Source organism: Ambystoma mexicanum, chromosome 11, assembly GCF_040938575.1.
Source record: "Ambystoma mexicanum isolate Mex_15411 chromosome 11, UKY_AmexF1_1, whole genome shotgun sequence".
Lineage (NCBI taxonomy): Eukaryota > Metazoa > Chordata > Amphibia > Caudata > Ambystomatidae > Ambystoma > Ambystoma mexicanum.
Window position 1 is genome coordinate 944,425,638 of NC_090934.1, and position 16,635 is coordinate 944,442,272.

At 48.5% G+C, this 16,635-nt stretch overlaps 1 protein-coding gene across 1 annotated transcript in view; it reads right to left on the reverse strand.

Annotated features, from left to right (window-relative positions):
- Nucleotides 1-499: 499 nt before the first annotated feature.
- LOC138503957 (intestinal mucin-like protein) overlaps nt 500-16,635 on the reverse strand; it is a 507,729-nt gene continuing 491,593 nt past the window's right edge. Inside the window, exon 7 of the mRNA XM_069624091.1 lies at nt 500-1,421. Coding sequence (XP_069480192.1) covers nt 1,259-1,421 — 163 coding nt within the window. The 3' untranslated portion in view covers nt 500-1,258. The remainder of the gene's footprint in view (nt 1,422-16,635) is intronic.

Sequence of the window (16,635 nt, forward strand, 5' to 3'; positions counted from 1 at the left end):
GGTCTCTGTCCTTTGTCAAAGTCGAAACAAGCCAAAATCGGTCAAAAATGTTTTAAAACCTTTTATGGAAAAAATAGCACAAAAATAGCTTGGAGAGCAACTTGAGGACTCCCAACACTGAAGCATGCAGTAAAAATCTGAAGACACCCACCTGGGGTGGAGCTTAAGGAGAGAATTGTCATTGGATGGGGGCAGTATGACCCAGAGGACAGTGATTGGTTTAGAGGAGAAAAACAGTTTTAAAGTGAAAGTGAAACAGACCACATGCTGGAAAAGCCCTTTTACAAATAGGCTGCCCAGAATGGTCTCATTCCATCCGTTACCAACCAGCAAGACAACCATCTAAGTTCTTCGGATGCACGCTTTGATGTAACACCATGTGCCAACAGGGATAGGAGTAAATCAGGACAATTTAATAATTGAAGACATCCAATCGACGCTATTAAACGCACTTGTGCTATTTGGAAAGGTAAACTCACAAAACAAGATCTACTGACACTTTGTATTAATCATCATGAGATTTATTGTCAAGTGACATAAAGAATCAAAGGTAGGTGTCCTGGTATCGCAGTTGCAAACTGCCATGATTCACTGCATGTAAAGAAGCATCAGGTTTGGTGCCAAAAGCCTCTAAAAGAATTGGCAAAAGCAATGTACTAAACAGGCTGCCTGGAATTAGTCATTTCGAGTTTTTTTAATGATTTGAGTTTGGCATTCAAGAATAATTGAGACAAAATAACTTGATGGCAGCGTTTATTGAACTTGGTGAAAACTTTGAACATTCTGGAGATGGCCTGAATACAGGACTGTGCTTTCCAGTATGTGTTTTCACACTCTATGTTGGCCCAGGCAAATGCAGAGAGCCTAGGTAGCTAAAATGGCAGTGACATATGCGTGCAGATGGTTTGGTTCATGGCACTCAGCTCTGGAATAAGCGAGGTCACGTTCCCTGGAAGTGTCGTCTGATGATAATGGCATTTGAAACTGACCTAAGCTAGACCATTGATGTCTCTACTCTTTGCCAAACATTGTGACCCATCAAGCACCGTCCCCTCCTGCATATATTTCTGAAATTGTTTTGTCTACTGCCCATTGGTGGACGCAAATATGCAGTACTAAATCTATGACCAGGCTAATGAATATGCCCAGAGACATCTCACAGAACACTTGACAATATCTAGAGACATGACACCCATATTTGCTGTAATTTGGGTATGAGTATCTTGAGTAGATCTGTTCATAGGTTGATCCCATTTTGTTATTCCTCCTGGCAAGATTTGCATCCACATTTCTCCGCAGTTGCGTAGGGTACATTAATGTTTTCCCCGTTGCTTAAGGTAATTGACACCATTTTTGTGCTCGTTTGAGTTGGTTCACAGCACTTGCATTGAAGATTTGTTTTACCCATAGCAGGAGGTTCTCTGTGAAGCCAGAAAGAAAAGAAAAAAAAGACAAATGCAGTAAGATTTCTGGTTAGATGATATTTTACTGTAAAAAGTTAAATAGTCCATGGGGCAGAGCAATGATTTTAAGGAAGGTTGGGGAACCAAAATGACAGCAATAAGGATTCTCACCTGTCAGGCGAATAGGATATATCACTCACTCCCCACTAGCACAACACAAACGTCTTAGGATTCCTAGCTCATCTTGAACTTGAACTTTCCAGATTTTTATATCGGTTAATTACCAGCTATTCACGCCATCTACGCAACTGACCAAGGTATAATTTCAGATACACATACCTTCCTAGGGTCACTATGGAGCTAATTTCGCTCTCTGATGTAATATGGCGGCGGGGAGCCGTTATGTGTAGACATACACATAGGCAGCACCCTGCCGCCAAATGTTGTCCATTTGCATGGCGAAGGGCACATTTGCTGGCCAAAGGTGTGTACACACAAGCACGCCACCTTTTCCCCTGCTCTTGTGCACTCTGCTGGGCATTTTTATGACAGCGAGGAAGGGAGGCGGCGGAAATGCAAGTTGCAAGTTGCTCCGCCATATAAATTGATAAAATGGGCCGCACCTTGAATTGACATCCTAAGCAGGACTTTTACGCTTTCAATTCACGGTATGCCGTGCCGAAAATGAGCTCTTATGTCTCTCTTTTATCCCACTCCATCTTTTTTTTTAATAAACTTTATTTACCATGCCCAACTTTATTTACCATGCCCAGGGTACAAACTTGTAATAGAACATGAGTCTTCATTTACATGCCGCCGATATAGTCAAAGTATTACAGACAACATAATCCCGGTACCAGTTAATCAACATCATTGTTTATATTTCAGCGTTGCAGGTATTGCCGGAAGTCCCTCCAAATGTCTTGTGGGCCTGAAGATTGGCAAACGTTTCTTCATTGTAGTTGTCCCAAACCATATCATTTAACCAGTTTGCGTACGCGGGGGCCTCCCTCCATGTCCAACGCATCAGGATAGCACTCTTTGCCAATATAAGGCCAAGGTTGACAAATTAGCATTTCAGGGGGTTCAGCTTCTTAACATATCCCAACAAACATACTGATGAATAGGTCCCCTGAGTGTGATATACCAGCCTCTTGCCAGTGTGAGGCCAGTGACTTGACCTGAGTGTGGCCCAAAAACGGCATGTCTCAAAGCGGCATGGCCTGATTATACAGTACTGTCTGTCTAGGGTGCTTCACTAATCTACCCAGACCTCCTGTGTGGCGTTAACAGGGTCTAGTGGGTAGGTGCAGAGATGAACGTCCCCCATAACTGTGTATCAATGACAACAGTGCCGCCCCCTGCCTCTACAGCCATGCGTGTGATAATTGTGGACCCCCATTTACCCCGTATGTCGCATAATGCGCCTGCACGGCCATGTAGTAGAGTTCAAAGTCGGGTGCTGCTAAGCCCCCAGGCTCATATGGCAATGTGAGCCACTGCCATTTTACCCAAACATGCCCCTTCCAAACAAATGTAGAACATACCTGAGCAATGTTGTCAAAGAGGGATCTACATGTCCATAATGGTATATTACAAAATTAAGAAAAAAACGTAGGTAATATGGTCCTTTTTACTAGTGCAACTCGTCCCATCAGCGAAATTGGAAGCTGCTTCCAGCGCTCTAGCTTGATGCACATTTTTGTGACTAGGGAATCAAAATCGAGCATATAACCTGAACATTGTTTGTCTCGATCTCACCTCTAAGTCATCAGACATAGCCTTGACTGCACCCAGATCTTTTGCAAGAGACGTGACATTGCTTTGTAGGGCTGTAATGGCATCCTCCGTACTGCTGATGCGTGTTTCTGCCTCTGTGACCCGTTGCATCACCTTCTCCAGTTGAGCACGTATGGTTGTGACGTTCACTGTAATGCCATCCAATTTATCGTTGATGGAGGAGAATCCCTGCTGCATTAGGACCATAAACCCCAGGAGATCGTTGGGTGGCACTGCCTGGGCTCCATCAGCCTGCGTCTGCCTGCTCGCGCCCTCCCCCACCATCTCCACCGCCTTCGGTGCAGGTTTAGTGACTCTGTCCATGGAGCCATTTTTCTTAGGGCTTGCCCCCTTAGGCATGGTGTGTCACCATGTGGTACTCACTGCTTATTATATATGTACAAGGCACTGATCTCCCACCACTGCACCAATTATGTCTCCTCCCTGCCTCCACTTAGTCATGTACAACTATGGATGAGTAGTGGTCAGCCTCCCTGGCTGCAGCACAGTGTACTGCCAGATTCACCCCCTCACCTCGCGCCAAGGGGTGCTAGAGAGTTCAATGCCTTGGTCGCACTGAAAATAGATTGTCATGCCCAAGGGTGTGTCAGATCTGGGGTGCAGCACTACGTTATTCTAGGGCATTTCACCCACCACACAGCCCATTGCCCACAGATAGTGCACGGGGTACCCAGCAGGCCGGTCCTTTGTCCTGATAGCCGATCCCACTGACTCAGCACTCTCTGCACCTGCTTCCCTGTCCGGCCTCCAACGATGCATAGTGATCTTGTGGCAATGGGAGCGAGGCAGGCCAGCGCCGCCACTTACTGCAGGCTGCGCATGCAGCGTTCGTCCCTCTCGGCCCGGTGCATGATTGAAGGGGTGCGCCGGTCCGCTCAGGGTTTGCCACAGTCTGACACCATCCACGGATCCTCATCGGGGTATAGCCTCCAGTCCCTCACTTCTGCCAGGTCGTTCCCCTCATGTATAGGCTGAGTAGTGTGGGCTCCCCTTTGCTCTAAATCTACAACCCTGGTACCCCTGATACAGCAATAATAAAACAGACAGGGCTTTTGTTTGTGGAAAACATTATGGCCGTAGGCTTGTTTATTTTCTACAGAAAATAACACCAAACAACAATCATAACAACCAACAAAGGCACCAACTCGCGTTTGGGCACTTCATGTCCAGGGGGTGTAGATGCCCAGCCCTCTCCTTGGCTAGTCTTAGTTACCCGGGCATCCGTTCCTGGACACGTGCCGCCGCCTACAACTTTCTGCAACCGTGTACCGAACAAAGTACTCGGCGTTCCTGTTCCTTGTTCTTTCTCCTCGCCTTTTCGCTGGGTGGGTTGGGTGGCAAAACGTTTCCTTCTCCCCCTTTTCCAGGCCCTGGGAGCTTACCCATAAGAGGTGAGCTCCTTACCTGGTTGTGCGTGCTTGTCCTTCTTTTCGTTGGGGTACTTATACCCCTTTGGCCCATTGTTGTACTTACTGGGGGGCAGGACTTCCTCCTGCCCCCCTGTTGCTTTTCCTCACACCTTTCCCCCTGTGTGTTTGGGTTCCCTTGGCAACGCCACGGGTGGGGGCACAGCTCAGCTGCCCCTCCCCTTGCCATTCGCGCCGTTTGGTTCCCCCACCCTGCGCCTAACCCCCCAGGCCCTCTATCGTGCCGCACTTTGTGCCGCACGGGGCCTGGGGCATAGGCTGAGTAGTGTGGGCTCCCCTTTGCTCTAAATCTACAACCCTGGTACCCCTGATATAGCAATAATAAAACAGACAGGGCTTTTGTTTGTGGAAAAAATTATGGCCATAGGCTTGTTTATTTTCTACAGAAAATAACACCAAACAACAATCATAACAACCAACAATGACACCAACTCGCTTTTGGGCCCTTCGTGTCCAGGGGGTGTAGATGCCCAGCCCTCTCCTTGGCTAGTCTTAGTTACCCAGACATCCGTTCCTGGACACGTGCCGCCACACCTGAGTGGGTGTCGCCTCGGCCGCTGAGGTCCCCCCAAAAAGTGTCCCTACCTGCAACCTCGCTCAGCTACGGCTCTAAAAATGTTATCTGTAAAAATTCCCATCCCTTTGTTGGATAGGTGTATCCCGTCCCGGTGGAAAATCTCTGGGTTGTTCTGCGACAATCCATGCTTTATAAACTGAAATCCCATACTCCTACAGTACTTTTCTACTGCTTTGTTGTGCTTTTTCCTTGCAATTTCGATTGCATGCCTCCTGTGCGCACCGTACCAGACTCTGCGGGTAACTATCTCAGACATAAACATTTCGGTTTTCCACCAGCAGTGTGCTATAGCCCTTAGGGACTCGCACATGTTGCGCAACAGTTCGCCCTTATTTGTTTTGACCAGGTCATTTCTGTCCAGGTTGATTACCAGATACTCCGGAGGGTCCCTAAACCCGATCAGGTCCGATAATCGATCGTGAATGTCCTCCCAATGCATTCCTGGGAGGACCCACCAAGATGTTATTGTCTTTTTAAAATGCAGGCCCTCTTTGAAGTCTTCGATCCACCTGCCTGTCCGTGTTACAAATGAATAGCCGACTATCCATGCCGACTTGTAGGGGCTCGTATCTGCATTGGGTGGATAGGAGAGAAATCATATCAAGTTTTCTCTTACATATCTTTTGAAGCATTGTGACCTCCACCACCCCGATTTTCTTTACTCCTTTTGCTCCCAAACCTCCTGCCCATGCTGACGTGGCTGCCCCTATTCTAAAAGAGTGGGTCCCAAACTCCGCTGCATCCCACCCTGTTTTGGCTATAGTTTTCTTTAGCACTGCTTGGAACTGGTATCTGCTGAGCACCCTGCCGTCCCTGTGTATTAGTAGCTGCCCCCCGACTTCCGGCCGTACCTCGATAAATTCCTGGGTGATGCACCTGGGGCAATGCTCCCTATCCTTAATGCAATTCAGCTCTATTGTTCTACCTTTCCCCATCTGGTCTGTTTTTGATTTCCTCAGTACTATTGACATGCTTTTGGATCCTATGCTGATGTCGCCTCTTGCTAGCCCCGCCCCTGCAACTGTTTTGCGTGCTACCAGCTCCCCAATCCTAAAAGCCCCATAATACGCTAGTGCAAATGCCGCCCTGAACAGCCTTGTCTCATAATTGTCGCTACACGTACCATGCAACAAATGTAACAGTTTAACCATTTTACCAAAATTCAGGGGTCTCCTGCTATCTGGCTTCTTTCTCTCCAATTTTGCTCAGCCCTTCATTGCATATTTTATCCGTGGGCTAACTGTTGGGTCTGTCACCCCGGCCACCTTAGAGGTATATGCGACTGTGGCCAAATGAGCTGCCGCCCAGCTTTTTCTTTTCCCTTGTGCAAATGCTTTTTCCAGGAAGTCACACATTTTGGAGATTGTAATCTCCCCCACTTCTTGCAAACCAGTTTCCTTTAACACATTATTTACATGCTTCTTGTATTGCTTACCAGTTTTGTATGTTATGGCGTTTCTGGCCAATCTTTCTATCACTTGACCTTGCACCTCCTCTTCTGAGTCAACCTTGTAGCTGACCGTTTTTTCTCCATTGCTTTTAATGGGACCCATGCCTTCTGTGGCGTGGGCGTTTTTATCCTGTTTGCATCCGGCCGCAGCTCTCAGAACTTGTCCCACTGGAACCGAGACAAGGCGTCAGCGACAACATTTGCTTCTCCGGCGATAGGCCTCGCCTTTAAGACCACATTATTATTCAGACAATCCAATGTTATTGCCCTCATTAATTCCAATACCAGCGGGCATGATGCGCTTCCATTATTTATTACATGCACTACTGCCATGTTGTCTGACCAAACATTTAGCTCTTTGCTATTTAGCTCTGCCTCCCATGCACACAGTGCTACCCAGATAGGAAACAGCTCCAGTAATGTAATATTACTCGTCCAAGCTGCATTCTGCCATGCCTTTGGCCACTTTTCTGCGCACCAGTCTGACCCCAATATTGCGCCAAAACCAAATCCCCAGGCTGCATCTGTGAATATCACCATCTTGCTCTCTTCATTTAATGGCGAGCGCCAGATCACTGCTCCATTGAATGATTTAAGGAATACACCCCATACTTCCAAATCTGTCCTGATTCCCCCGCCAATTCTGACTCTGTGGTGCCCCTCTTTTGCCCCTCTTGTTCTCTGTTCAATCCTTCTTTGGAATATCCTGCCTTGTGGTATAACCCTACCAGCAAAGTTTAGTTTACCTGCCAGTGATTGCAATTCCTTAACCGTGGCCTTATTTTTTCCTTTTAGGCTTTTGATTGTTCTCAATAGGTCTGCCACTTTTTCCTCCAGGATCCTGCACACTCCCCTTCGTGAGTCTATTTCTATCCCTAGAAATTGGATTCTCTGTGTTGGGCCCATTGTTTTTTCTTCCGCCAGCGGGAAGCCCCAATCTTCTGTTAATGCCATGAATTTATTCAATGTAGCCCTATATAGTTCGGAACCCTGTGGCCCCACGAATTAAAAATCGTCCAGGTAGTGAACTACTTGTGCCTCCTCCATCTCCTTTGTGAGTGCCCATTGTAAGAATGAACTCACTTTTTCAAAATATGCGCACGAGATGGCGCAACCCATTGGTAGGCATTTATCGACAGAATATTCGCCCTCCCAGTGCATGCAGAGCCACCTCTGTGATTCCCTATTGACTGGGAGTAAGCGAAACGCTGACTTTATATCAGCCTTCGCCATCCATGCCCCTTCCCCTGCCTTCCTGACCACCTGTACTGCTTCCTGAAAATCTGCATAAGTCACTGACACTGCATCTTGTGGTATGCCATCGTTCACTGATGCCCCTGGAGGGTATGATAAGTGGTGAATCAGCCTGAAATCGCCTGCCTCCTTCTTTGGGACCAGCCCCAATGGTGAGCATATGTATTCGAAAAATGGGGGGGATCTGTATGGGCCCCCTATCCTCCCCAGTTCTACTTCTTTCTTGATTTTTTGGCCCACTAACACTCTGTTCTCTAAAGCGGATTTCAGGTTTTTTGGGGTATTCTGGTGCCCATGCCCACCAAATGGGATATTGAAACCCTCCTGGAAGCCTCTCCTGATCGTCTCTGCGACTTCTTTGTCTGGGAAAACCTGTAGCCACTTTTCCATTCTTTCAACCCTAACTGGCGTGGCCCCTTTCTCACCGTTTTTCTTAACTCAGTTTTTCCAGTACCCTGTGTGCGCTGGATGCTGTTCTGGTACATTTTGCTGTACTATGTTCGCCCCTACAATTTTCGCATCTGTGGCTGAATTTACATTTCTTGCCCCAGCTACATGGTACCCCATTCTCAAAGTTTCTGCATTGCGCTGCCTCTGTCCTAGTTGGCCCATTGTTTCCTCTACCACCCCCTTGTGCTGTTGGCAATATACTGTTCTGCCAACTTCTCTGTGAGCTGTATTGCCTGCTCCGAAAACTCTGATCCCTTGCTCTGTCATAATTGCTCTCATATCTTCTGGTATTGTATTTATAATCGTTTCTAAAATCGTTTTGCCAATATTGCCTCCTTTGATATCCTCCTGTACTACTCTGTTCCCTGGCATCCCATTTTTCTTTTAGCACATTAAATATGTACAGGTTGAAGTTCTCCTCATCCCAACCTATATCTGGGAAGCAATCCATTTCTTTTCTAAATTCGTGGTCATATTCTTTCCATGCATCTCCCCCAAATGCTTTGTAAACCTTTGCAGTATGATAGTGGACATAATTTGGAAAGCCGCTGTCCAATTATCAAAATTCCTAGGTACTGGTGCCCTTTTTAGTAAACCCTTCTCACCCTCCTTTATATCCTCTAATGATACATTCTGACCTCTCTTTTGTACGTCTAGCAAAGAAAAGATATCTATAAATTCTTTCCTCCATATTTTTTCCTTCACTTTTTCATTAATGTACCATGCCTGGGCCTTCATAGAATGCCCCTGGGTGTCCTTCCCGACCGTGACCCTGCCATATTTTGTCATTACTGTGGCTGGTTCTTGTACTGCTATGCTTGTAAGCCCGGCCGGCGCCACCGGTATGCTGGTGTTCGCCCCCTGAGGAGTAGACCCTGGCGGAACCCCTTGTCCCTCCCCCTGTGGGATGGGTACCCCGCTGTCTGCTGGGCTTGGCCCACCAGACCCCTGACCGTCACCTGCCCCCTCTGCCCTGGCCTTTTTCTGATTATCTTTGCGTATTACCCCCTTCCATCTCACCCATGCCTTCAAGTGCTCTCTTTCCTCGTCCTCGCTACTCTCCTCCTCATCGGATGTCACTGCCGCTTGCTCGGCCCTGTGCTTTTTGTGTCTCTTTTCTTTTTCCTCCTGAGTTCTGGGCGACTTACCCTGAACCGTGATGCATTCTTTCAACATTTTAACAATTTTTTCCCCAATGTTATTATCAATTTTTTCTTTACCTTTTTTGTTGGTTTTCTTTTGCCTCTTCTTAGGCTCCTCCGGCTGCTCCTGTGGCCCCCCTGCCACCTCTCTCGCCCTCTTCTGGCCTTGCGGTATTGCTACCTCCTCTTCGCTGCCGCTGGATTCCTCTAGTAGCAAAGGCGACATTGCCCTTGCCTTCTCCTCCTTTTGCATCAGCTCTAGCACCCACTGTGCTCCATATTCTTTTTCTGCTTTTTTAGCCCATGCGCTAAATTCTTGAGCTCTTCTTGCCCTTTCTTCAGCCATTGTTTCCAAAATTCGTTTTTTCTTTAGCTCAGGCGTGCCGAGATCTTGTTACTTCTAAAGTTACTATTCAAGATGCTGTCTGTGTCCCCGGGCTGCTGTTAAGTATGCTACTTTCCCTGTAACTCAGGCCCCCAGCGTATCTAACCAGTTAGTTGCCGTTCCTTTAGCTGCCCGGGCGTCTGTATTTTTACAAAAAATTCCCAGCACGTCCGCTCCGCACTGATTGCGTGCTCAGCCGGGCCTTTCGCCTCAGTTGTCGGCACAACGCGGGCTAAATGTGCCTGTCTCTTTAATATCCCGGCGCTCCTTCCAATTATGTATGCCCCGTATGACCACGCCCCTTCCTTGCCGCTCCTTCGTTCAGTTTCCTGGCTTCCGCGGGCTTCGTACGGCGCCTGTATCCGCTTCCCGCGACACTCGCTGTCCGCTCCCGGCCCCGACGAAGACGGTGAGTCCTTTTCAGTTACCTCGACGCGGCTCGCTCTGATGTGCGCCTGCTGCTTCCGCGCTCTTTGCTGCCTCGACCAGCACCTCTTTGGCTGCCACTGCCGGCTTCTTCTACAGCTGGCGTTCCCAACCTACAGATGCTCTCGTGGCTCCGTCCGGCGCTTGCAGCCCTCCGGCTCCTGCCCGCGGTTCCTGGCGATCTTCTCCACACGCGGCTTCCTGCCTCCAGACGTTCGCATAAACCGTTCAGCTGTTGTGTAACTGCAGTGGGGGAGAACCAAAAGACACAAAAAGCATGCAGAGGCAAAACGTTTCCTTCTCCCCCTTTTCCAGGCCCTGGGAGCTTACCCGTAAGAGGTGAGCTCCTTACCTGGTTGTGCTTGTCCTTCTTTTCGTTGGGGTACTTATACCCCTTTGGCCCATTGTTGTACTTACTGGGGGGCAGGACTTCCTCCTGCCCCTCTGTTGCTTTTCCTCACACCTTTCCCCCTGTGTGTTTGGGTTCCCTTGGCAACGCCGCGGGTGGGGGCGCTGCTCGGCTGCCCCTCCCCTTGCCATTCACGCCGTTTGGTTCCCCCACCCCGCGCCTAACCCCCCAGGCCCTCTATCGTGCCGCAATTTGTGCCGCACGGGGCCCCGTAGTGACCGCAGTGAAGTGGCGACTTGCAGAGCGGCCCGATTGGTTTCAGCTCGGCTCCGCTTCTTGGTCAGCAAGTGTATGTCACACCCCCAGGATAGCACCCGGAGGCCGCACCGCGTAAGTGGAGCCAGGCGAGGGCCCGTCCGTGTCGATTTCTCTCCGGCGAGCCAGCACCGCCATGGCACGCATCACTAAGATGCACGATATCGTAGCTTCTGTTGCCTCCCTGCGGCATATAATACGCGCCGAGTGTGCTCTCACCCCTCGGATGTTGTTTTCACAGACTTTCAAGTGATTTAGCCTCTCTTTGAGCATGTTATGTTTATGTTTATTGAGTTTATATAGCGCTTTACTCCAAAGCGCTTTACATTATAAAAACAGTACAAGAAAGGCAGAAGCATATTTACAAACTTGAAACAAACCAGTGGTACAGTATACAGAACAATTTGCTTGAGGGAGGGGGGCAAGGGGAGGGGGGAAGAACTCGGAGGTCTTAACACCCTTGGGTTACAACATTCTCCTTGGGTGGTTACAACATTCAATATGGTCATCGTGAGGAGGGGTGAGGGGGGAAGGGAAGGGGGCAGGGTATGGGGTAGAGGTAGGGAAGGAGAGTAAGGTGGGAGTGGAGAAGAAGGGCTTTCAGGGAGGAGCAGAAAGATGGGTAGGTGGGGGAGGAGCAGACAGGGAGAGGAAGGGAGTTCCAGTGGAGGGGGGCCAAGAGTTGGAACGAGCGGAAGCGTGAGGAGGCGCAAGGGGCTGGGGGTACAGTGAGAAGGTATTGGTCAGCTAAGCGAAGAGGGCGGGAAGGAGAGTAGAATGAGAGGAGGGAGGAAAGATAGGGGGGCGAGGTCATGGAGAGATTTGTAGACAAGGCAGAGGAATTGAAATTTCAATTGTGAGTGGAATGGGAGCCAGCCGAGTTGAGAGTGTGATGTAGAAACAGAGTCTCGAGGGCCGAGGAGACATAGAGTACGGATAGAGGAGTGGGAGATGGATTTTAGGGGAGTCAGGTGAGAGATAGGAAGGCTAAAGAGAAGAGAGGAGCAGTAGAAGAGACGGGAGAAAATAAGGAAGGAGATTAGGAGTTTAGAAGCATGAAAGGTAAGGGAGGGGCGGATCTTGCGGATGTTGAGAATGTGATGCCGACAGGATCAAGAGGTTAGAGAGATGTGGGAGGAGAAGGAGAGAGAGGAGTCGATGTGAAGGCCTAGGTTGCGGGCATGGGTCCAGACGGGAAGATTGGAAGGGGGAAAGTGGATGAAATGAGGAGGGGAGGGTGAGAGAGTGTTAGGAGGGAAGAAAAGCACTTCAGTCTTGTCAGGATTGAGGGAAAGAAAGTGGGATGACATCCAGTTTTTTATCGCCGTGAAGCAGGAATAGAGAGTGTGGTGGAGGTCGGAAGTGAAGGAGGAGAAGGAGAGAAAGAGTTGGGTATCGTCTGCGTAGAAGTGGGGGGAGATGCCAAAAGAAGAGATGACAGAAGCAAGGGGGGAGGTATAGAGAGAGAAGGGGAAGGGTCCGAGTACAGATCCCTGGGGAACACCATAGTTCAGGGGGAGGTTGGAGGAGGTGCAGCTGCCCCAGGAGACAGTAAAGGATCAGTTGGAGAGGTAAGAGGAGAGCCAGGAGAGGACAGAACCTTTGAATCCAAAGGAGGACAGTGTGCCAAGAAGTAAGGGGTGATCTACAGTGTCAAAGGCTGCGGAGAGGTCGAGGAGCATGAGAAATAAGGATTGCTTAGCGTGGCGAGCGGTGAGGATAGAGTTGAGTACATAAGTGAGAGCAGTCTCTGTAGAATGTTTAGGGTGGAAACCAGATTGAGAGGAGGGGAGGAGGGAATGAGAGGAGATGAAGGCTGAGAGTTGAGAGTAGGCTAAGCGCTTGGAGGAGTTTTGAGATGAAGAGGAGAAGGGAGATTGGTCTGAAGTTGGAGGTGAGAAGAGGGCTAGCAGAAGGTTTCTTCAGTATAGGGATGATGGTGGTGTGTTTGAAAGCAGAAGGAAAGGTAGCAAAGGAGAGACAAGTGTTAAAGAAAGAGGTTAGGTAGGGGATGAGGAGAGGGTAGACTTTGGGGATGAGGGAGGTGGGGTTGGGATCAGAGGTGGCTGCAGTAGGATGAGTTTTGGACAGGAGACAGGAGGCACAAGCTGGGGTGATAGGAGAGAAGGTGGACATGTTAGCAGAGGTAGAAGAGGAGGAGGGGGAAGGAGGGGAGAAGGGAGGAGAGGATGTTTTGGCAAAGAGAATTTTGGATGAGAAATAGTTGACGAAATCAGAGGGAGAAAGGAGAGAGTTTGTGGAAGGGTCAGGAGTGGGAGGGGAAAGAAGGCGAGAGAGGGTTTGGAAGATACAGCGGGGGTGAGAAGGCTGTGAGTGTAGAAGGTTAGAGTAGTAGGAGCGCTTGGCAGTTGTGAGGCAGGAGTCATAAAGAGAGTGATATGAGAAGTAAGAGGATTGATTTGCCATAGAGGGGGATTTGAGCCAGCGTCGTTCAAGGCGACAGAGGAGGCGCCGCATGGACAGAAGGTGAGAGGAGAGCCGAAGTTGGGAAGGTTTGTGAGAAGGTGAGAAGGGAGTAAGAGGATAGAGAAGGTCAAGACTGGAGGATATGGAGGAGGAGAGCGAGGAGAGGGCGTCGTCAGGCGAGAGTGATGAGAAGTCAGGGAGATGTTATAATGCAGTGATTCTCCCCTCGGAGCAAAGCTCACGCCAAAGTCTCCATCTTAATCAATGCGCAACAGCGCCCCGACCCCACTCCTTCTTGACTTGCTTCTATTCCTTTACCACCTCACCTGCTGTAGACAGTTCCTTACAACCTTTCATCCTGGTTCCTCTACAGACTACACATCTCCCTTCCTGCCTACATTAACTCCAACTCTCTGCAGCTCAGACGCTTTTCCAAGCATAGAGTGGGGGGTAGATCTCTCTCTTCGCTGGAGCCTCCCTCTGGAATGGCCTCCCTGCCCCTCTCAGGCTTCAGCCAGAACTCCTTAAGTGCCGGAAGCTTCTCAAGACCCTCCTCTTCTCTTCTTCCTTCACTCTCCCCCTCTCCTGCTAAAGCCCCCCCTCTGCCGCATTGACTGGCTGCCTGGTCCCGTCTGAGTCCCATGGGGCACTAGGCCCTACTCTCCCAGTCTACCCTAGCACTATGGTCTACTTGAACCCACCCCCTAAACTTAAACTTTCCCTTCCGGGCTCCCTTCCCCTGATTAGCCTGGTGGGGTATGCATCCCTACTGTCCCGGGTCCATCCCGTCCTCGCACTTATCATATGGTCCTCACTCCCTGCAAAACCCACTCTGCCCACCACTTCCCTGCCACCCTAGCATTTTCCCTTACACCCCGACTGGCACTCTCCCCAATCCCCTTGCTCCCCTGCACTTCTTGTTTACTGCACTTGCACGAGCCGAATGACACGAGGCCTAGTAGGACTGTTATTGTTGTTTTCTCCCCTGTCTCCCCCTTTTTGTCTTGTGGCACCTTGAAACACCATTTGATGTATAGGCGCTTTATAAATAACCAACACAATAAATAAATACATAAATGAATACACCACCTGTCTCTGTGCCCTTCCTCCCTTATTGCCAGAGGTTGTTCATTTAACTCAATGTTTTCTTGTGTCCAGGGGATCGAGCATATCATGAAGATCGGGAACCAAGTAAACAGAGAGTGAACAGAAACGCAAAGTTAATCAAGGAAAGGGATAGGACCAGAAAACTAGCGCCATGCAGCCGTGAAGAAGGCAGATTGCGATGCGCAGTTTACCCGAGCCCCAGAGCCTTAGTAGCATTCTGTGGATCCGTATGCACAGAATATCTTGGGGCAGCCGCGTCACCACGTTATGTTGTATGGGACATCAACGCCATGTTGGCTTGGGTTGATGACTGGTATAACGTTGCCATAGTGAAGAAGCCTGTAGCTGCCATGCCTGAGGGCAGCGGTGAGTAATCATAACATCATGCCCCCTTCCAAGGCCAGTTGTACACGGTTTTCAAGGGTGGCTGAGATGGAAACGTTTCAGCAATAAAGGGGCATGTACATTGAAATATGGCTTCCAGCATCGATCAGCATTTGTATATCCCTTCCAATGTATCGGGTATTGTAATACCCCTCCATAATACCTGGAGTCACAAATCTTGGCAACTTCACACTCATCAGGTTCATCTTGATGAAACGGCTGTTTGATTCCTCTTTGTGTGGCACCAAGGAATGGTTTTAGCAAAGACGTATGAACTACCAGATGGATGCAGTGCCATAAAGGAGGTAAGTGAAGTCTGTAAGCCACAGGGTTTATTGCTTTCAATACAGTATAGGGCCGCAAATACTTAGGAGCAAACTTCCCTGGTGTCAAGCGACGTAGTAGATATCTAGCGAACAACGACACCTGATCTCCTTTTTTGTACTGTGGAGCCGCAGATCTTTTCTTATCTGCCATTGCTTTACTGTCCTTTTTGGAACGAGTAGTGCTTCAGAAATTTTTTGATGTATCTCACGCATGGTATATATAACCTCCTCTGCCTTGGGGACAGTGGATAATCCGTTAGGAAGATTAGGAAGCCAATGTGGATGGTGACCATAGGTACTAAAAAAAGGGCTCAGACCAATGGCAGAATATTTAGCACTGTTGTAGGAAAATTCTGCCAATGGAAGGAGAGTTGACCAGTCATTTTGCGCCAAGTTGGTATAGTAGCAGAGATATTGTTTGAGCATCCGATTCAGCCTCTCTGTTTGTCTGTTGTTTTCCAGATGGTTACCATATGATAAAGCCCTCTTGATACCTAATAATTACAAACCACTGCTCAAAATCGTGAGGTATACTGTGGTCCACGAGCTGATGTAATAGACTCCGCTAGTCCATATTGGAGAAAAATATCTTGTATAAAGACAAAACTCATCTCGTAGGTGGATGGTAGTTTGGGCAACGGTGAGAAATGAGTCAATTTAGAAAAAGAGTCAACTGTCGCCATGATAACGGTGTGTGCTTTAGATGAGGGCAAGTCGGTAAAGAAATCAGTTGATATTGTTTGCCAAGTTCTGTTAGCTGGTTCAGCTTGTATGAGTTTCCCCATTGGTAGGGTATGTGGTGTTTTATTTTGAGCACAGATGGAATACCTCTTGACATAGGTCATACACCTGGACTCCAGAAATTTCTCAATATCAAATCTAAGGTGCTGCTTACTTCCCGGCGGCCACCGACCACGAAATCGTGGGTTAGAGGTAGGTTAGACGAACGCACTACTTTACAGGGTGCGTATATCTTCCCTTTATAAAAGTAAAATACATCCCTGTAATCACAGGAATCTGATGGATCTAACTTGAATCCATGTACTTGTGTTGCAGTTGTTGTAACCAGGTTTCCACCGTACATAAGAATGTAGCTTGTGGCAACATCTTCCCATAAACAGGAGGTTCTTTGTCTTGAGTAAAACCGTTGCGAGAAAGAAGGTCAGCTAAGAGGTTTTTGGAACCAGGTATATAAGTTATGCAGAACTGGATTTTCCGATGTTTTGGCAATCATAGTTCTGGAGTAACTGTAAATTCCGATAATCCATTCTGATTTCTATGGATTTACTAGCTCCAAGAAGATGATGTCACCACTCCTGGCAGGCCCATTTGATTGCCAACAGTTCTTTTTCTAGTACAGAGTAATTCCGTTCTGCTGGAGTAAGTGTCTTGGAGAAATAGGCCAATGGATGG